We start from the raw sequence: 23,282 nt of genomic DNA on the forward strand, positions 1-23,282 counted from the left end.
TGGTTGGCCTGAACTCAGAGTTCTGACTTTAACTATTTATTAGCTGTGTGATAGTGGACAAATCCACTTTCCAGGCTTAGTATTTTTATTTATGAAGTATTGTTAGTAGTATTTTCACTACATACTTAAATGGGATTGTTTTAAGGCTCAGTTGAAAAGTCCCTCAGAAACTTTCCTCAGAAAATTTTAAGAAATGTAATATTAAATAGCCTCCATAATAAAAAGTCTCCATGATTAGAGAAAGCTTTCCTCTGTGTTGCAGTAGTAGATATTCAAAGGTAATTCAGCTAGGTCATGCTTATATAACTCCCTTGAGCACTTTCCTTGTAGGTTCCAGAGTTGTAGGATTCAAAATCCATATAAATTCTCCCTTGGGGACAGAAAATATACCCAGAACAGTTAGTCATATATCTCCTCTGTGGTTTTCCACTCCGTTTTTTATGCATTAGTAAAGAAACTTGGGCAGAGGAACTGAACCCAGGAGATTGTCAGTCAGGATGTGCCAGCCACTGTGATAAATTATGGGGATACAAGGAGAGGCCAAAAACTGAACCAAAACAAAAAGTTTCGGCCTTCAAGGAGTGTACTTTTGAATAGGTGTAGATAACATGTAAATAACTAATTAGTCAACTTGCATTTATTATGTACCTAGTATGAGTCTGGAGAAGAAAATGACATACCATTTTAGTATCTTTGCCAAGAAAATTCCATGAACAGTAGACATGGTTCATGGGATTCCAAAGTGTCAGACATGATTGAACTATTGAACAACAAATATGCCAGGTACTAATTATATAAAGGAAATCGCAAAAACATCTTCTCCTGCTCTCAAGAAATTCACAGTCTAATGGGAATGAGAGTTGAGGAAAATATGTAAGAACTATGTATAGGGGATAAGTTGGGGGTATTCTCATAGAGAAGAAGACATTAAGATTAAGGAGCACTGGGAGAAGCTTCTAGTAAAAGGAGGACCTGAAGAAGTCCAAGTAAGCAAGAGGCAGAATGTGGAGAGAGTTTTTTAGGCATGTAAGGCAGTCAGTGAAAACACTTGGAGCTAGGAGATGGAGTGTGTAATATAGAACAATATAATGATCAGTGTTGTTGGATTACAGAGCATGTGGATGTGAGTAAGATACAAGAAGACTAGAAAGTTAGGGAGAAGCCAACTTATCTTCATAAGATCTTAAAAAACCAAACAGGATTTTTGCTACTAGAATAGGAGGTGGATATAGTCAGTTCATTGCTTTCAGGAACATAAATTTGACAGCTAAATGGATGGTAGACTAGATGTGGAGAGTCTTGAGGCAGGGAGACTAATCTGTTGTATAGTTCAGGTGTGAGGTGATGTGGATCTAAGTATCAAGATACTTTTGGTGTTAGAGAAAAGAAGGCACCATATGCAAGGATATTACAAAGGTATAAATGGTAGCTATTTGATTGGATATGGGGAAGCAGGAAAGTGAGGAATGAAATTTTAACATATAGATTATAAGCTGGCAAGGATTATGGTTCCCCTGATGGTAATAATGGAGTTAAAATGATGGGAATTTTTTTGGAAGAGATAATGAGTTCACTTTTAGATATTCAGTTCTAGATATACAATAGACATTTGCAGATGTGAGATTGGAGTTTAGGAGAAAGATTAGGACTTGGATAAATAGATCTAAGACTTCTTTGCATAGAAATGATGATTGAAACCATGGGAGTTATTGAGACCACCAAAAGAAATTATATAGATGGAGAAGGAAAAAGGGCCCAAGAAAAATCCCCAAGCAACCCTTATTATTAAAGGATGGTGATGTGGATGAAAATTTAGCAAAGGAGAGAGAGGACTCAGATAGGTTGGAGGAACAATCAGGAAAGAGAGGTGTGTCATGAAAACCATGAGATAAGAAAATATCAAGGAGAAGAGGGTGATGTACAGTGTCAAAGAGAAGTATAAGAATTGAGAAAGGCCAGTAGATTTAGCAATTAAGAGATAACTTTGTAGAGAATAGTTTCTTCTCTTATTGCTAAAACTAATATTTTTAGTACAATATTGAATATAGTGGTGTAATGGGTAACCTTGTTGCACTCCTGATCTTATTGGAAATTTTTCTAGTTTATTCCCATTACATATAATGCTTAGAGAGTAGTTTCAGTTAAATGAAGGAAGTGGAGGCATCTATTCTAGAGAGCCTTCTCAAGGAATTTAAACACAAAAGGGAGAGACTTGGGTTGATAGCAGAAATGGATGGATCAAGTAAGGGTTTTTTTTTTTGAGGATAGAAGAGAGATGGGGATTTTTATAGGCAGTAGTAGGGAAGGGAGACTGAAGATAAATAAGAGAGTGCAGATGATAGAGGGAACAGTCTTTTGGAGAAGATGAAATGTAGTGGGATAACTTGTACATGTAGAACAGAGGTGGGAAACATCCAGCCTGCAAACAATATAGGGCCTGTGAAATCATTTTCTAAGGCAAATGCAGGTGATGATGACCTGAAAACTAGATACAATAACTTCCTGCTGCTTGAGTTCTGTAAGTTGATAATTTTGTGTAGCCTATGAATGACGTTATACATATCCAAATGGTGGAAAAAATGTTTGCCACTCCTGATGTAGAGGGATTTGCCTTGGCAAAGAATATTGCCTTTTCATCTAAAATGGAAAGGAAGAAATAGTGACAGAAGGAATCTGAGTGATATGAAATAAGGAATTGAATAAATAAAGGCATTAGAGTCATGAACATGGATGAAGAGCACCCATGGGTAGTAGCAGTATAAAGGATATGATCCATCTGCTTGTTGTCGAGGTTGATGGAGGAATACTAACAATGTGAAATGAATAAGTTGAGGAATTGAAAAGTTAGACTGTTTTGAGATATCATAATATATAGTTCCCTAGTATGAGAGCAGGGGTTCAGAAAGAGAGAATAATTTTGAGTCAGGCACTGAGATCTTTGAGGAAAGAAGGATAATGTCTTCAAAGTTCATAGACAATAAATATCATAATCTTGATTGTGTGATAAATATGGATCAAAGGAACTTCAAAGGAGAGGTAACTGAATGATAGTAGGCAAGAGGGAGAGCCTGGAAATGTCAGTGAAGGAGTAATTTAATTCCCTAACAAGGGCCAATGATTTGGGTTGAGGGGAGGTAAGTATGAGTAAAATTCAACCTGGGTCAGAAAGAGAAATCAGGAAAGCTGTGTAGAGGCAGGTCTCATTGAGTTCAAGAAGATAAAGGGAGCAAGAAAAGAAAAGATTTAAGGTGAAATCTAGTTTGTTACCTCTGGAGCAGGCATTTCAGAAAGCACAGTGGGAAAGTTGGACAGTTGGGTTTAAGGATGTTATGAATAAGGGCACAGCCAGTGGGGCATGGGCAATGGAGTTTAAACCATGGCAAATGAGAATTTAGAACTATTGAGATGAGGTGAGGGACAAATTGTTCCAGGATGGAAAAAAAGATCCGATGGAAAACTTTTATGTGGATTAGTTTGGGAATCAATATTGAGAGACTACCCCACTTTCATTCTGGGCAAAATCAAAAGATGATGGAAGTAGGGAAGGGAAGGAAGAAAGAGGAAGGAGGAGTAGAGAAGAGTGAAATGGGGAACAATGAACGGGCAAATAAGGCAGGAGATTTCCCATTGGAAATTTTGGCCAACTTATCTTGAAAGTATAAGGAATGGAATCAAATTTATGAAAATAAGTGACATTCTCCAGTTGATAAGTGGTCAAGGGATATGAATAGGCATTTTTTCAGCAGAAGAAATCATAACTATAGTTATACAAAAATAAATGCTTTAAGTTACTAATGAGAACTGTGAATTAAAAAAATGTGAGGTACTACCTCATATCAGATTGGCTAACATGGCAGAGAAGAAAAATGACAACTGCAGAGGGGAAAATAGAGACACTAATGCACTTTGGTGGAGTTGTGAATTCTGAAAAACAATTTGGAACTATGCCCAAAGGGCTATAAAACTATGCAGAAACATGATTTTGACCCAGAAATATCACTACTGATTCTGTATCCCAAAGAGATCAAAGAAAAAGGAAAAGGACTTAGGAAAATATTTATAGCAACTCTCTGTGATGGCAAAGAATTGAGAATTGAGGAGGTTGTCCAGCAGTTGGGAACTAGCTGAACAAGTTGTGGTATAATATTGTGATAGAATACTATTGTACTATAAGAAATGATTAGGAGAATGGTTTCAGAAAAATCTGGGAAGACTTACATGAACTGATTAGGAGTGAAATGATCAGAACTAGGAGATCAATTGTTCATAATAGCAATGTTGTAATGATAGTCAATTGTGAAAGATTTAGCTTGCTCTGAACTACAGTCTGAAGGACATTTTCATGAAAATGCTTTCTAACTCCAAACAGACAATTGATGAATTCTGAGTGCAAATTGAAGAATTAATTGTTTTCACTTTTTTTTTTTTGCTTTTTTGTGTGTCATGACTAATATGGAAATATTTTACATGATTTTACCTGTATAACTGATATCACATTGCTTGCTTTCTCAGTGGGTGAAGGAGGGGCTACAAGGAGGAAGAGAATTTGGAATTCAAAATTTTGAAAAAGGAATGTGAAACAAAGCTGCCTAAATTGCTGCCTGAATTAAGGCAGAACAACCAACTCCAAGTATCACTCTTAACAAAAACCTGAAATTCACACCAAATGAATAATTAAGAAATCAAATGAGAAGGAAATTTAAGAAATCTAAGAAGTGATTTCTTGTATCCCATAAATAATAGCACAAAAAGCCGTGAGAAACCCATGGATAATAGGAAAAGGAGCCTTCATCAATACTAGCCTTCAGTGCATGTAAACAAGCCAACAGCCTTTGAGTAAAACCAAATGACACATGCAGCTAGAAACTGAAGAAGGAGGTGTAGGCATGGGAAGTGATTTGCGAAAGCACCAGGGTATTCAGACAATCCCAGAGCTGAAGATGTTGAAAACCCTGGGGAGTGACAGAGACAAATGCTTTATGGCAACAATTAAACTTGGACAGCCCAATTCTAAGGGCTCTAAGGTCCCTAGCAGTCTCTTTTAAATTTCTTTTCTTTTCTAATTAAATATTTTATTTTTAAAACATATTCATGGAGAAGTTTTCAACATTGACTCTTGTAAAACTTTGTGTCCAAATTCTCCCCTTTTCCCACACTCCTTCCCCTACATGGCAAGTAATCCAATATATGTTAAACATGTGCATTCTTCTATACATATTTCTACAATTACATCAAGATGAATTTTAAGTTGTATTTGAGAAAGGGAAATAGAAGAATGTTGACTAAAATCTTTTGTGTGATTTTTTTCAGAAGTGATGAATTTTTATTTGCTAATTTATTGCATCGACATGAGAATGTCAATAATTGTATCCATTCTAAGCATAATTTATGAGATTTGTTATGTAAGGTAAAATCTTATGGGATTCTATAATCTGATATTATTCTGAGTTTTGATGTCAGGTAAAATTGAAGTCACTAGTCAAATGCTAGCAAATGCCAGCAGTGGGAATGAAATTTGTAATCTATGGCCAATAGTTGTCTGTCCCTGAGACAATGATTGGGGGTTGGGGAGAAGACACACATTGAGAAGGCTAAGGTAGGACACTCTTGACTCAGTTTCCCATCCGAGAACTCTTCCCATCTGTTAATAAAGGGCCTAGCAGTGGTAAACTGTCATACATTTGACTGCTCAAATAATTCTTACCTAAAATCATATGGAACTAAGGATGCTTAGCACTCTGTTTTGAAATATCATAGAAGAGATCTATTTCATTAAATATTCCTCTTTCCCCCCAAAAGATAATGCTTAATTTTGTTGGGTAATTGATTCTTGGTTGTAGTTCAAGCTCCTTAGCCTTCTGGAGTATTATATTCCAGGTACTCCGACCTTTTATTGAGGAAGCTGCTAAATCCTGGCTAATCTTGATTGTGACTCCTTGATATTTGAATTATTTCTTGTAGTCTTTTCTCCTTGATCTGATAATTCTGGAATTTAGTTATAATATTCCTTGGAGTTTTCATTTTGAGATCTCTTTCAGGAAGTGATTGGTGGATTCTTTCAGAGACTATTTTACTTTCTAGTTCTAGGGTATCAGGGCAGTATTCTTTGATGATTTCTTGAAAAATGAAAGATGTCGTCCATGCTCTTTTTTTGATCATGGCTTTCAGGTAGTTTAATAATTGTTAAATTGTCTCTCCTGGATCTGTTTTTCAGATCAATTATTTTTCCAATGTGGTATTTTACATTTTCTTCTTGTCATTTTTTTCATTTTGTTTTGAGTTATTCCTGATGTCTCATTGAGTCATTCACTTCCATTTATCCATTTCTGATTTTTAATGAATTATTTTCTTTGGTTAGCTTTTTTACTTCCTTTTGCTTTTGGCCAATTGTACTTTTAAAGGAATTGTTTTGTTCAGTGGATTCTTCCTCCATCCCCTACCTACCCCTCCCCATTTTGCCTATTTTAATTTTTAAGGAATAATTTTTTTTCCATCTTGCCAGTTCTGTTTTTTAAGAAGTTGTGTGTGTGTGTGTGTGTGTGTGTGTGTGTGTGTGTGTGTGTGTGTGTGTGTTTAATTTCCCTTTAGCCAATTTTTTAAAGGAGTTATTTTTTCCAATTTCTGTTTCCTTTCCTAAGCTATTGGTTTCCCCTCCGCCTCCAACTTTTATAATTCTCCTGCATAGCTCTCATTTCTTCTCCCTATTTTTCTTCTATTCATTTAAGATATTTGTTGAGCTTTTCCAAAAGAGCCTTTTGAGTTTGAAAGCAGTTCATATTCTAATTTGAGGCTTCAAGTGTAGACATTTTGTATTGCTGTCTTCTTGTGGGTTTGTGTTCTGCTCTTCCCTTTCGCCATTGTAGCTTTCTGTGGTCAGGGCTCTTTTTGCTCATTTTTAAAAGTTGAGGTCAGCTCCAAGGCACATGGGAGATTGGCCCAAGCTTTTTTTTTCCTTTTTTTATCTTCTCTTTCTTTCTTTCTTGCTTTTCTTCTTGCTTTCTTTCTATTCTTGCTTTCTTGCTTCTTTTCTTTTCTTTTCTTTTCTTTTCTTTTCTTTTCTTTTCTTTTCTTTTTTCTTTTCTTTTCTTTTCTTTTCTTTTCTTTTTTTAACAGGGGATAAGGATCTCTCACTGGCTTTCTGCTGTGCATAAAGGTTTTCCCACTGTGCTGGGTTGGCCTGGCCTAGCCCCTCTTATTAATACCAGGGTTTGGAGGCTCACAATTTACCTTTTGTGGTAGCATTTAAAGTATCACATCTGACCTGCTGAACCAGGAGTAACCAACATTACTTTACTTTGGCTAAGAGCCTCCTGCTAGATGTCCTATGCTCCATCTCCTTAAGCTGGGCCTGTACTTGGACTCATTTGCCCCTGCCCAATTCAGACAAATCTTTCCTGAAGAATTTCCAAGCTTTCTTAGACTGGAAAGTTATTACATTCTTAATGTTTGTGGTTTCTTCACACTTTTTGAGTGGTTACTCCAAAATCTGTTCAGAGACTTGATCTAGCAGTGATTTCTGAGAGAAACTGGGGATAGCTTAGGCAATGTCCTGGCTTCTCTCTGCCATCTTGGCTCTTTCCTATCATTTCCATTTTCAAAGGAACAAACTGAGATGGAGCTTAAGTGATTAAGCCTAGGATCACATAGCTAGAAATGGCTAGCAAAGTCGTCCTGACTCCAGGCCTAGCACTCTATTCACTGAGCCACCTCACTGTCTAAGATAATAGCCACCAGGATCTGAATTGGATAATAGATCTGAATAAACTTGAACCTCAAAAGAGAAGAGATTGATTTAGTGAAATTGGTTGAAGGAGGCTCTAGAATTGACAATTGGAAATAAAGAAATTGTGTTCTTCAGTTGCTGTTGTTTTATTGGTATTAGCACTTTTGTTCCCCTGACTAGATCATAAGCTTTTTATGGACGGAAATTTCATTTGATCAGTACTTTTCATCCTTCTTGGCACTGCTTTGATGTTGAGTCAGCAAGCATTTATTAAGGGCCTATTATGTGCCATATATTGAGTTGAGTGCTGGGGGGATACAAAGAAAGATAAAAGTTTTTGCCCTTAAGGAACTTACAATCCAGTAGGATAAACAATAATTTTATACAAAATAATGTATAAGATAAATTGTTGATAATTTCAAAGGGAAGGCTCTAACATTAAAGAGGACAAGGAAAGACTTCTTGCAGAAGGTGGGATTTAGCAGACTTAATAGAAGCTAGGGAAAGCAAGAGTTGAAAATAAAGAGGAGGAAGAGTTCCAAGCATGGGGTACTGCAGCTAGTAAAATTTCTCAGTTGGGAATTCTGTGTTAAAGTTGTAGTTAGATGGAGGTGGGAAATAAGGAATAAGAAGACTGGAAAGATAAGAAAAGACCAGGGTTTTTATGTGAAGGGCTTTAAAAACCAAGAAGTAGTTCTTGGATAATGTGTAACTATACAAATAGAAATTTTGCTCTTAATTTTATAAAAATGTGGAAACTGTGTTGAAATTATGAAGTATTTCTTGCATAAATTAATTTGACAAAATGTCAGATTTAATTAACCAACCCAAACTATATATTTGACAATAAATTTAATTTTTTAAGCATATATTGGGTATTTCTTGTATGCAGAATACTGTTTTAGGGATTTGGAGAAATAAAATCAAGTTAGAATAGAGTCTTGTTCTTGTAGATTTCTATAGTTCATTAGGGAGATATAGCATATATATATATAATTAAATGTAACATATATTGCATAAATGTGTTAATTGGTGACAAAAATCTATGTGAGATGGAAATAAAATAGGTCATATCAGTTGGATGGCTTGGGAAAGGTTTCATGGAAAACATGAATCCATGGCAGGTTAGGAGCCATGTCTTCTTTTGCTTTATACCTAACCTGAACCAAATCTTCCTTTTGCTGTTCTCTTTATGTTCTTCATGTCAACAGCAGCTAAAAGGCAACAAGCATAAGTATATTCCTTGCTGTTCTCCCTCCTTCTCTAGCCATACAATCTCCTTACCCTGCCAGTTCTGATAACAATAAACAGTTTGTGAACTTTCATTCACAGGGGGTGGGCAGGACATGTCGGTCACTTACTCTGTGACTACTTGGCAGCCTTTGCTGGTCACTATATCTTTCTCTCTGTTACTGCCTTGGAGTCTGTGAGCTGGGACTCTGTTGTGGTTTCATTTTGCCTTCCCAGTGTTTAACACTGTGCCAGAAGCAGTAGAGTTAAATAAAGCTCTGCACTTGGCATTTGGAAGATTTGAGTTCTAATTCTGACTCAGACACTTACTTAGCTGTATGATCCTAAGCAAATATCTCTTAGCTCCTGCCACAGTTTTCCTTGTTTGTCCAGTGGAGTTAATAATTCTCATTCTTGTGAGAATAATATATATAAGCACTTTACAAATCTTAAACCAATATATAATTGATATTATTCTGTAATATCTGCAGGATAACTGGGGTTCTGTTTGATAATCATGAACCCAAGTCAGCCTGCAGATATTGGGCAATCCTGCCCTACCATTTTTCTTGCTGGTGTTTGGGATATCTTACTTATATGTATTTGTTAATAATGAATAAATATAAAAATTATTTAACATTTCTATACTATTTTAAGATTTGAAGAGCCATTTACATGTTTTCTGATTTGTTCTGTACAGTAAACCTGGGAAATATATGTCCCGTTATCATTTTACAGATGAGAAAACTGAGGCTGAAGGGCTAGTGAGTGGTCACCATATAATCTGAGGTTGAAATTCAAACTTAGGTTGTCTTGACACCAAGCCAGCACTCTTAATAAATATTAAAACTAATATTTGTCATAGATATCCATCACTTAAATGTTTACTGAATACTTGATAAGTGTTATTTAAATATGTACATTTTTACAAATTCCTATCAGATCCTACTATCTCTGTCTTGTTTGGAGCACTTTGTTCACTACATATATTTTTCTTTTAGTTGTCAATTGTTTGTTTTTGAACTTCCAATTGAAACATTGAAAAATGGATGTCCGGTAGGCATCTCAGAATTGAAATATCTGAAACAGAATTCATTGTCTTTATCCCCAGCCCACCTTTTTTTCTAATACTCTTATTACTGTTGAAGGTACAACTATCCTAGTATTCTAGATTTGCAACCTTGGTGTCCATCTTGCTCTTTCTTATTCCCCCATAGCCAGATCCGTTGATAAATCTTCTCATTTCTACTTCCACAACTTTTTTATTTAGGTACCTTTCTATCACTTAACTAGTTAACTATCTTATTAACTGACAGAATTGGGACTGATATAGGTCTTTTGATTATAATACTTCCAGTAATTTTTCTATTATACTAAATTACAATTTCCTGTGGAACTTTGTGTGAACATATATATACATCTAAAATTTTAGTGGATGAGAACAAAATGATCTTAATCACTAAATAAAAATAGGGCTGTACGGAAAAATATTACGATCCCTTAGGTCTATAAATAAACAACATATCTAAAAAAAAAAAAAAAACCAGTAGGTAAGCTGTAGTTTTTCAGCTAAAAATACTATTGACAATAACCACATAACCTTAAGAGACATACTGACCAATTTCACCACAGTGGTAGTTGTGGAATGAGATATGTTGTTATCTCTAGGGATTAGAGAACAGTAACATTTTGGGGGCTTTTTTTTTTTTTTTTTTTTTTTTTGTCATGTTCCTTCCTTTTTTTTCCTTCCGTCATATCTCCTACCCTTGTATTTCTGGGTAGTAATGTTTTAGAGCAGGCTGAGATTCTCTATTACTGTAGAGAATTTGAAGATGGTGAACAAAATAGTCATCAAATCTCTTCTTTATCCCTAATATGTTATAACTACATGACTACAAATAAAGCTTTATTGCTGCCTTTTGTTTATTGTATTAGTGACTTCTGCACTCCTCCTATTGTTCTTTTTCATAACAGCAACAACAAAAATACCCCAGATAGTTAAGGGAAAACAGCAACGCAGTGTTTAAATGCAGAGTTTTCCCTCAGTGGTCTTCTTCATCTCTTTGTAGAACTGGTGCGGTGTTTGAATTTGAATAATTCAAATTGTCCAGCCATCCAGAGTATTCTGTTAGATCCTATTGCTAATTTTCCCGAGTTTTAGTATAGATATAAATATATAAATATATGTTATATATGGCTATGCAGGAACATATTGTTTCCTGGGTGATAATATAAACTTGAGGACAAGGACATCTTAAATTTGTATTCCAGCTGCTTAGCATAGTGCCTGGCATATAGTAGCAGGCAACTGTTAATTACTTATTGACTTCATTTAATTATCACCACTACATGAGGTAAGTATTATAGCTTTTATTGTTTTCCATTTTTTAAAAGAAATGTGCTTCAGACAACTTTCTAAAGTGACAGTTACTGAGAAAATATGCTAGTAGAAGTTCCTTCTTGGAAGCACTAAGGTTGAACCTTGGCTCATGAAGATCTGACTTCAAGGCTTTTCTTAATAGCTTACTAAATTTGTGATCTTGGACTAGTCACTTAACTTCTTGATAGTGATAGCACCTACTTTCTCAGGTTGTTGTGAAGGTAAAATGAGTTAACATTTGTAAAGTGTTTTGTGAACCTTAAAACCATGTATAAATGCTAACTATTAAACAATAATGATAAGGTAACTGAAGCTTTGAAGTTTTGGCTTGGCTAGCCTTAACCCAAGTAATAAGTGTTGGAAATGAGAAATTACTCCCAGGTCTCTCCTGATTTCAATCCTAATACTCTTTTACTGTACCATACTACTTAGTATTTGATCAGGCAGTTTTTTTAATTTTAAAAAAGTATTTTGATATATAGTTGATCAGCCATTATTTAAATTATAGAATCATAGGGTCATATAGATCTAGACCTGGAAAGGGATGAGGTATGAATGTAAGCATGAGCTTTGGATTAAATTTTTATTAAAAATATAAAAAAAAGATTTTATTAAAAATAAAAATTAATTAAAAATATATCCCAGTAAATGTCTGGTCTTCTCTTAGTAAGTAAAGATCAGACATCTTCTGGAGCTTTGGGCTTTATAATGTATATCATTGAAAGTACTATAACAAATTGAATGGCTTCTAATAGGTAAAGATGAGGAATCTGCTAAGTGATATAAATGTCAAAAGACTAAGAATAGCAGTTTGAAAGTGATGAAAAGTACACTGCTAAACAAAAGCAAATTCCTTTTAAAAATATTGCATATTTTAAAAACTTACTTTGGGCATGTATAGGGTTGCATATTGTTAAGCTTTCAACAATAATCATTTTTTTTCAAAATTCTATGGAAAAAAAGTTGTATTCCTATATGATTTCAATATATTGTGAGAAGTATTTTATGTAGACATTTTTATATATCAGACATGTTTTTTTTTTTTTTAATAACTTTTTATTGTCAGAGCCCATGCCTGGGTAATTTTTTTACAACATTATCCCTTGCACTCACTTCTGTTCTGACTTTTCCCCTCCCTCCCTTCATCCCCTCCCCCAGATGACAAGCAGTCCTATACAAGTTAAATATGTCAGACATGTTTTTAATGCTAGTCACTAGAAAATAGGAATTATTTACCTAAAATCGACTTTATAGCATTTTTTTTAAAGTAAGTTATTTTATTTATTGAAGAATACTTATATTCATTTCAGAGTTTGAGGGAATTTGTTTGAAGGACTTTGCTCATTATATAAATGAACTTTTCTTTTTTCTGTTTTCAATTTAGCACACTCTTTGTTTTTGAATGATTGTCTTATCAAGATTTTGGGTCAAGCATCCATTATTCTATACCCATGATGAATAGTGTTAAATGCTGAAATGAATCAATAAAGAGACTGGAGTCTTTTTTTTTTTTGTTTGTTTTGTTTTAATTTAATTTAATTTTATAATAACTTTATATTGACAGAATCCATGCCAGGGTAATTTTTTTTTTTACAACATTATCCCTTGCACTCGCTTCTGTTTCGATTTTTCCCCTCCCTCCCTCCACTCCCTCCCCTAGATGGCAAGCAGTCCTATATATGTTAGATATGTTGCAGTATATCCTAGATACAATATATGTTTGCAGAACTGAACAGTTCTCTTCTTGCACAGGGAGAATTGGATTCAGAAGGTAAAAATAATCCGGGAAGAAAAACAAAAATGCAGATAGTTCACATTCGTTTCCCAGTGTTTTTTCTTTGGGTGTAGCTGCTTCTGTCCATCATTTATCAATTGAAACTCAGGTCTCTTTGTCAAAGAAATCCACTTCCATCAGAATATATCCTCATACAATATCGTTGTCGAAGTGTATAATGATCTCCTGGTTCTGCTCATTTCACTTAGCATCAGTTCATGTAAGTCTCTCCAAGCCTCTCTGTATTCCTTCTGCTCGTCATTTCTTACAGAACAATAATACTCCATAACATTCATATACCACAATTTACCCAGCCATTCTCCAATTGATGGGCATCCATTCAATTTCCAGTTTCTAGCCACTACAAACAAGACTGCCACAAACATTTTGGCACATACAGGTCCCTTTCCCTTCTTTAGTATCTCTTTGAGGTATAAGGCCAGTAGTAGCACTGCTGGATCAAAGGGTATGCACAATTTGATAACTTTTTGGGCATAATTCCAGATTGCTCTCCAGAATGGTTGGATTCGTTCACAACTCCACCAACAGTGCATTAGTGTCCCAGTTTTCCCGCATCCCCTCCAACATTCATCATTATTTTTTCCTGTCATCTTAGCCAATCTGACAGGTGTGTAGTGGTATCTCAGAGTTGTCTTAATTTGCATTTCTCTGATCAATAGTGATTTGGAACACTCTTTTGTATGAGTGGTAATAGTTTCAATTTCATCCTCTGAAAATTGTCTGTTCATATCCTTTGACCATTTATCAATTGGAGAATGGCTTGATTTCTTATAAATTAGAGTCAGTTCTCTATATATTTTGGAGATGAGGCCTTTATCAGAACCTTTAACTGTGAAGATGTTTTCCCAGTTTGTTGCTTTCCTTCTAATCTTGTTTGCATTAGTTTTGTTTGTACAAAGGCTTTTTAATTTGATATAATCAAAATTTTCTATTTTGTGATCAGTAATGGTCTCTAGTTCATCTTTGGTTACAAATTTCTTTCTCCTCCACAAGTCTGAGAGATAAACTATCCTATGTTCCTCTAATTTATTTATAATCTTGTTCTTTATGCCTAGGTCATGGACCCATTTTGATCTTATCTTGGTATATGGTGTTAAGTGTGGGTCCATGCCTAATTTCTGCCATACTAATTTCCAGTTATCCCAGCAGTTTTTATCAAATAATGAATTCTTATCCCAAAAGTTAAGATCTTTGGGTTTGTCAAACACTAGATTGCTATAGTTGAGTATTATGTCTTGTGAACCTAACCTTTTCCACTGATCAACTAATCTATTTCTTAGCCAATACCAAATGGTTTTGGTGACTGCTGCTTTATAATATAATTTTAGATCAGGTACAGCTAGGCCACCGAGACTGGAGTCTTTGAGTATATAAGGATTAGGTCTATAAAAAACAAAACAAAACAACTTTCTTCTATAGCTTAGATTTATTTGATAGTCTTTTAGAGACTTATGTTTAATATTCAGTTACTTGTAACTTGTATGTTTTAAATATTTCTTTAGAATTTAGCATACTCTTTTTAAACTTTTTTGATTTTTTTTTACTAGTTATTAGAGACAAGCAATTTCTAGTATTTGTTATGTTTTGATTTATAGAAGTACTACTTTTTTATTGACTCTACAGATTTTGAAGCCATAGGAAAATGGAAATATGTCAGTTTGTCCCATTATTGAGCTTTTTTTTCAAAGATAACACATATTCTCATTAAAATGTTTAATTGATAGCTTGGCTGGAGTCAGGAATTCAGGTTAAGGGAAAATCTTCAATCTTTATTCTTTTTGAGATGAAGGGGGATTAGCAATGTGAGCAGCTGCAACAAGATGCCAGCCAGCAGTCTCTTTCTGCTCCTCTCTCTGCCCCTCTGCCTCCACCCACCAAAATCGTCATTTCCTATACAACACAGGACTTGCACAAAGAGTGGGTGGGGGCCATTCTTTCTCCAAGCATATATATATTAATAGAGTATGGTCCAATTACTATTTAGCCTCATGTGCTTGGGACCTTAGTGTATCAACTCGAGCTTTGGCCCATTACAGATGGTAATTTAGGTTTCAGAAATTTCTCATTTACTCTTCTAAAAATTTTTGAATTTGAAAGAATTCCATTTGATAATATTAAAAACATTAATTTTAACCTTAAATTTGCATTAATTATTTTCAAATGTTTCAGAGATATTGAAAACATACTTTTGTTGAACACATAAAAACTTTTTACATTTTTTGATTGTTCTTTGAAATTTCCTCAGAATTCATTTTGACTTGCAAGTTTAAAATTCACATACCAAAAGGATAGTATTTCTGAATTTAAGGTGCATAACCTAAAGTAGCATATTTGTACTCTATAGATTGTTATATGATAATAATTTATTAAATGTAGCTATGAAGAGAAAGGCACCATGAAGCATGGTGGGAGAATGGGAGGAAAGACATCATGAGGCCTGGAGGAAGGGTGAGAAGAATGGACACATTTTTAGGAGAAATTTAACCTTGGGAATTTGATATAACTTGGATTTCTGACTGGACACAGTAAAGGGGAACTGGGGGAGTGGGGGAGGGAAAGAAGGGGGAAATTACACATGACCTCCCCAGAGTGTGGAACTATAAGATTAAACTAATTCCATTAGAGTCTTTCCTTGCCTTAGGGAGTAAATTTTATCAGTTCTTCAGGCTCTCTCTCCCAATCCCATTTAGTAGTCCAGGACCTTATTAACTGACAGAATTGGGACTGATATAGGTCTTTTGATTATAATACTTCCAGTAATTTTTCTATTATACTAAATTACAATTTCCTGTGGAACTTTGTGTGAACATATATATACATCTAAAATTTTAGTGGATGAGAACAAAATGATCTTAATCACTAAATAAAAATAGGGCTGTACGGAAAAATATTACGATCCCTTAGGTCTATAAATAAACAACATATCTAAAAAAAAAAAAAAACCAGTAGGTAAGCTGTAGTTTTTCAGCTAAAAATACTATTGACAATAACCACATAACCTTAAGAGACATACTGACCAATTTCACCACAGTGGTAGTTGTGGAATGAGATATGTTGTTATCTCTAGGGATTAGAGAACAGTGACATTTTGGGGGCTTTTTTTTTTTTTTTTTTTTTTGTCATGTTCCTTCCTTTTTTTTCCTTCCGTCATATCTCCTACCCTTGTATTTCTGGGTAGTAATGTTTTAGAGCAGGCTGAGATTCTCTATTACTGTAGAGAATTTGAAGATGGTGAACAAAATAGTCATCAAATCTCTTCTTTATCCCTAATATGTTATAACTACATGACTACAAATAAAGCTTTATTGCTGCCTTTTGTTTATTGTATTAGTGACTTCTGCACTCCTCCTATTGTTCTTTTTCATAACAGCAACAACAAAAATACCCCAGATAGTTAAGGGAAAACAGCAACGCAGTGTTTAAATGCAGAGTTTTCCCTCAGTGGTCTTCTTCATCTCTTTGTAGAACTGGTGCGGTGTTTGAATTTGAATAATTCAAATTGTCCAGCCATCCAGAGTATTCTGTCAGATCCTATTGCTAATTTTCCCGAGTTTTAGTATAGGTTAAATTATCACATTGCTTAATGTAGATATTCTAGACCAGTGGTTCTCAAACTTTTGTTTTCAGTATCTTTATCCTATTAAAAATTATTGAGAATCTCTCCAAAGAGTTTTTGTTTATCTGGATTATATTTATAGACATTTACCATATTGGAAATAAAAACTATTTTTGAATTTGTAGACCCTCTAAAAGGGTTTCAGAGATCTCCAAGATTCTCTAGACCATCTAGAGATTTTTTTTTTTTTTTTTTTTTTTTTTTTGAGAACCACTTATCTAGACTTTTCCTTCTAGGTGGTTTCTATCACTGTCTTGTAGAAGTTGCCTCCTGAATATCCCTTTTTCAATGTGCTTCATTCTCAGAACAATGCCAATTATTATAAGTGTCTGAGAGGATACTTTCCAGAGGTAGGGCCACTCCCCGATGTAGCCCATTATTGAGCTATACTATATTCTGATTAATGCCCCCCTCTCCCCTAATTTGCTTCAGAATCTCCCTAAGTCCATTCTTTCCCATTCCTCTAGGTGCCAATTGCCCTCTGGAGTTCCAATTTACCTTTTTCTTGAGATGAGGTAGCTAGACTTGAAGTCTTGAATTTTTCCTTTCCCCCTTTTTTCATTCCTCCCCCACCTCCCATACCCACTCCCCTATAAGCTCTAATTTTTCTGAGATAGCAGGGGTCTTTATCCTCTAATTGCTAGCTCTAGATTTGACTTTGGAACATCACACATTTTTCTTGATATCCCTTCCTCTTTTCCCTGTTTTCATTTTCCATTCCCCCTCTATTTCCTAGCCATAATGTAGTTCCCCCAAACAAAAAAACAACACTGATACACTTGTAGGCAAGATGTGTCTTCATATTCTGCCATAATGCCCAAGACCTGTTTCTTCACTGTTATTGTTACCAGTATTTTGGCAGATTTTTGCCTTCATCTCTATCTCCCCTTTTATATTTAGAAAAAAAAAGTTTCTTTCTCTGCTGTTACTCTGTTGCTGTCCTTGGTTATTGTATTTAGTCTCTCCTGCATTTTTATTGTTTGGGTTGTTAAGAATCAAATATTCTTTTCAGTTGTTTAACTTTCTCAAAATGTTAGAAACATCTCATTATTATTGAATGTTTATCGTTTCTCATGTGTGATTAAGATCAGATCTAGTAGGTCAAACTGGGCTGTATCTTCAGTTCCCCTGCTCTTCAGAACACATTATTCCATTTCCTCCTGTGTGTTCTGTTGGGTGCAGAATACTCTTGCATTATTTGAATTTCCTTTTCTTTGTATTTGAAAGTCATTTCCCTGATTTCTTGAAGAACTTGTTTCTGAATTAAATCGTTAAATTTAACCACTGTGTGTCTTAAAGTTGGCAGCCTTGGTGTTTGGTTTTTTTTTTTCTGGAGATGATTTTACAAATCATCCTTTCAATTGGCACTTATTTTCTGTGTTCAGAAGTTCTGGACAATTTTCATTTATAATTTCCTACATTTTAGGGTTAAGAATTTTTGTTCTGTTCTGTTCTTCTGGGAGACCTGTGATCTCATGGTTGTTTCTATTCATCCAGTCTTCAAGATCAGCATGCTTTGCTTGTATAAATAGCATATTTCCTTTTAATGTTATTGGGTTTTTTTGCTTTTCTTCTATATTTCCCCCTCACTTTTATATATTTGAATTCCCAATATATTGTTTGTTTTTTGATGAGACTTGACTTCACAGATTCTAGTTTTTCAATTCTGCCTTTTATTTTTGTTGTTCAGGCCATAAATTCTGCTTTCATAATTCTTATTTCTCTTTTGAATCTCTCAGGAACAGATTTAGAGACTATACTTTCTTCTGTTGTTTTCCTCTTTGATTTATCTGCTTATAGTCCATGTATTAAAGTTTTTTTTTTTATCTCTGAGGATTTTTTTAAAGTAATATTAGTCTCCTCCTTTTTATCTCCCCAACTTTCTCTTAATTCTGTTCTCTCTTAGAATGATTTTCTTTGGGAATTGGATCTCGGGCATCTCAACCTCCTCCCACACAATGACTTTCTTCTTTGTTCTAGGTGATTTTTGGGTAGTCAAAATTTACCTCAGCTGGATATTGTGCTCTTTGTCTTGGTTTTAGGGGAGTTCTGTATAGTTTCCACTCCTCTCCCAGTTTCTATCCATACCCACACACATTCTCTCTTTCTCTCTACCTCTCCCTCCCTCCCTCGTCTCATTCCTCACTGTGGAGCTGGAGTCCCCTTGATCAGGAAAGAAGGATTGTGGGGAGGAAGATGGGGATGGGTCAGATTATTGTTGCAAGTCTCAGCAGAGGTCCTTTGGTCTGCTAGTACAATCTGGCTATATAGGAGGTGAGGAAGAAGTACTAAGTGAGTTGAGTCAATGAGTGGCAATTTATGTTTTTTTTTTTTTAAACCATATTTTAGATTCCAGGTGTCTTAGAACATGGAGAGACCTGAGGTTGCTTTATTTGGGGTGCGTAATTTCTGTTTTGGTGAGTTATGAAAGATTGTGGTGATTGGAGAAAATGTCTAGGTTGTCATTTTGTTGCTCATTTAACTGAGAAGTCTCTTTTTAGCCTCTTTTAATCATTTATTTGCTTATGTGGTCATAATGTATATAGTACATTCTTCTGATTTTCCTTTTTTTCACTTTGCATTATTTCCTTAAATTCTGTCCAGATTTCTTTATAGTCCTCATTCTTGTCAATCTTGATAGCATTATAGTATTTCATTGTATTGATATATTATTCCTTATTTTACAGCTCCTATATTATTGTACATTTAGGTTATTTGTATTTTTTTGCAGTTATGTATAATCTGTGAAAATCTTTGTATAGGTAGCTCTTTTTCTTTTTGATTAATAATACTTTCATAGTACACATACACATCTATGTATGTAGCATATATATACATATATATATATGTATGTATGTATGTATATATTTCAGTAATGGAATTAGAGATACTTAACCTGTATTGAATGGAAGAAGATCTGTTCAAGAAAGCTAGGTAGAGACATGGAGAATGAATTTTTTTTTTTTAAATATTGCATTGTCTCAGTTTTACCTTAGTTGTATTTTTCTAGATTCTTCTGGTTTGACCTGATATAGTATTCCTTCTGATTATTATAGCACAGAAGAAACAAATTTTGACCTTTTGAACTTGGATATCTCTAAATGTAGAATATGTACTTAAGTTCTTTTCCTAAGTTTCTAATTATGTTAATATTTATGTTTATTTCTCTCAAAGATAATTTTGGTTTCTAAATTATTTTTCTCTCACAGCATATGGACCATAAGAACAGTACTTATTTTCTTCTTTTCCAAGAGAACAGAAAGAAATAGTAAGTCTGTTTCTCTAACTTTTACAAAGTAAAATCTTTCTTACAGAAGTTCTGATTTATAAATGAAGTGTCCAATAATAGTATGTCACATGAGAACTTGAGTTTAAAAATGACAATGTTGAATAATCAATGTAAAATAATACCTGGATTTATAATGTATTAATATTTGTAAAGCTCTTTAATAAACAATTAATCACATATGATCTTTATAACTCTTTGAGTTTAAGTATTCTGAGTATAATCATGCTCAAGGAATTTGTTCATGGTCACTAGTAGAAGATCCAGAGATAGTATTTGAACGCATGTCTCTCCTGATTCCAAGTCTAGAAAAATATGCTTAAATATCTATGTATATGACAACATCTTCAGATAAGAATTTTCATTTGCTATATTTCTGTGTTTCCTAATTTATAGGATTTTCTTTAATAAAAAACAATAACAAAAAATTCTTTCCTCTAAATTAGGAGAAACAGATTAAAAAGAACTTGATTTAGATCAATAGACTTAATTGTCTTTGGCAGATAAACTAATTCTGATATATTTAAGAATAAAAAAGTCGAGAATATTGTTACTCTAAAGACTATTATCATACCGTTAATTGATATCCTATTAATAACATAATTAAATCTAACCTTATAATCACAGACTTTTAGTTTATATTCAAATCGACTAACTCATTGCAAAATCTATTTTTTTACATTTCTTCTATCTGCATATTTACAAATCTTAATCATAAATTACTAATAAATGTTTACTACACAGAGCACTTCATTTTGCTCTTATTATAAAAATTTAAAACTTATAGAATTGCTAACGTTTAAGTCAAATTTAAGGAATAATTAAGCTGGAACTAATATTCATTAAAACAAGTTTACATAACAGCAGTTCTATTAGCTAATATAAATTAAGTATGGAAACAAAATTTGGCATCTGTGCCTGTTTCTTTTCATGGGATTCCAGGATATCGTGGACCCAAAAAGGTATCAGTAGGAATATTAGTGCTACATGGATGACATTGGATAGTTCACTATTGTACTCATAACTTCTTGGCTAGCAGTTAGAAGGTTTTTTTCCCCCCATAAATATCTTATGTAGCTCATGGATTTCATTCATTAAAAATAGGTGATTTCTAACCCTAATTTTGAAAAAAGTCAATAAGATTTCATTATACAATTAATTCTGGGCACATAAGAAACAAAGGATATCTTCATTACCATGCAAAGTAAGCTTTGAGTACATTATTAGATAACCAGAAAACAATAATTTTATTGCAAGTAAATACATATTTTATGTTTCTTATTACATTGTTAAAGATACTATGGCTTTGGGCACGTCTTTCTAACTAAATTTTACTTCACTCATTTGATTGATAGGGATAACCATCCTTTTATTAACTACTTCACAGGGCTGTTATAAGAATCAAAGACATTCATACTATATGTAAAAGTGTTTTGTAAACTGAAAGTTTTGTGTATTTCACAACTTTTTGCTACATACTGTGATGGTACAAACACATGCTTTTCCTATCTTTGAGAAGTTTCTATTATGAAAAGAAATATAAAACATGTTCCTTTCATTTCATTAACTTTTAAATACAGACATTTTCAATTCAGTTTGTAATTTAAGTACAGATATGCTCTTTTTAGGAAAATTCAACACATGAACAATTAAACTTTAAAAATTAGATAAATCAGGGTAATTCATGCTAATAATGATTTTTTGTTTCTAAAATAAAGGTTGCATGAATTCATGTAGTAATTTTAAAGTCAGATTTTAAAAATATAATTTTAACTTTTCAAGTTAATATCTATTTCATAAGACAAAGTACTGTATACTTGTAATCTTGCTTGCCTTTTCAGTCTTGTTTCTTGAGGACTAATACCCTTTTGGCCCATTAACACTAATGGATATTTGGCCTTTTGGGTACTTATCCTTTGTACATTGTATTTTCTAGTTTGAAAACCCCCCCATATTTTGATAATTTTGTATTTTTGATGAATTTACTTTTTTCTTTAAATAGGATAAACTATATTTTGTTGCTTTTTGCATGAGAAAGTCATGTATGTACTCAGAAGTGAGAGGCATTTATGAGAACAAAGCAAGGCTTAAAAATTATGTTTTTGTCCATTGGACATAGTAAGCATTCACTTGTAATAATGCAACTTTACTTATTACAGTATTGATAGTAGGTCACATTTTTACAAAACTTTAAGCTTTACAAAGTGCTTCTTCTCATAGCAATTGTTTGAGGTAAGTACTTTGCTTATAGGGAAACTTGAAGCTTAGCAAGGTTGTGGTGCACAGGTAGTGTGTATCTGGGCTACAATATAAATCCAGGTCTGTTGACTCTTTAAGTCCATTGTTCTTTATATTACATAATAATTTATTAAAATAAATAAAATTTATGGGAAATGGAATTTTATGGCATTAGCATAGTTTTGACATTTGATAAATGTTTGAATTGCTCTTATAAATGTACATTTGTCAAAAATCATGTTAAAAATTACGCTTGTTGTGTCTTAGGCATTTTGCTATTTTAATCTAGGGCTAGTCCTGATTCTGTATTTATTTATTTTTCGTTTTAGTTAAATGCAAAAGCTTTATTTTATGATGTTTGTTACAAAGATAACATTTTCTGTTTATGCCTTACCTATTTTCCAGTAACTAATTTCTGGTAAGGTATCTTTGGAAGTGTTGACTCTAAATACTTTGTTATGGAAAATAGGAAAAGTCATATTTATATAATTTGAAGAGTTCCATTGGCATTTGGAATTACCATTTAAAATATTCATTATGAGACATTGTATAAATGTAAGTACAATATGAGTTAGATGATCTCTGGGAACATATGACTGGTTTTTAATATTCCTTATTAGTTGCCTCCATAGTATTTATATTACTGTCCTTTAAAAAGTTTTCCCTACCAGTGTACAGATCATTAGATGTAAAACAAACAAAAAGGTATTTTGTATCTTCTTTGAGAGAGATAAAAAATGTTCAAAATTGTTCTTTTAAAGCATAGGGGAAGAAATAATAGAATGTTATGTCTTTTTAAAATCATGAGTAGGTAATGTGCTTTTGTATTTTTTGCTTCACTCATGAATATTGGCAGAAGCAAAATAGGAAAGTAGTCTTTTTGTTAAATGAAATTTATTTTGTTTTAAAGAATGTTAAAAGTGCTTGCAAAAGAATAAACTAGTACAATGTAGGTGATTAATAGTCTTGATGGATTTTTCTTATAAATTGTATTTAGATAAATATGTATGAGAA

At 33.5% G+C, this 23,282-nt stretch overlaps 1 protein-coding gene across 3 annotated transcripts in view; it reads left to right on the forward strand.

The window, feature by feature from the left end:
• The window catches only part of LNPK (lunapark, ER junction formation factor), a 90,391-nt gene that overhangs the window by 13,587 nt on the left and 53,522 nt on the right, over positions 1–23,282 (forward strand). For all 3 annotated transcript variants that reach the window (XM_051986153.1, XM_051986154.1, XM_051986155.1), the window contains exon 5: positions 19,954–20,012. In XM_051986153.1, the coding sequence (XP_051842113.1) occupies positions 19,954–20,012 (59 nt within the window). The remainder of the gene's footprint in view (positions 1–19,953; positions 20,013–23,282) is intronic.

This window comes from Antechinus flavipes, chromosome 3 (assembly GCF_016432865.1).
Source record: "Antechinus flavipes isolate AdamAnt ecotype Samford, QLD, Australia chromosome 3, AdamAnt_v2, whole genome shotgun sequence".
Lineage (NCBI taxonomy): Eukaryota > Metazoa > Chordata > Mammalia > Dasyuromorphia > Dasyuridae > Antechinus > Antechinus flavipes.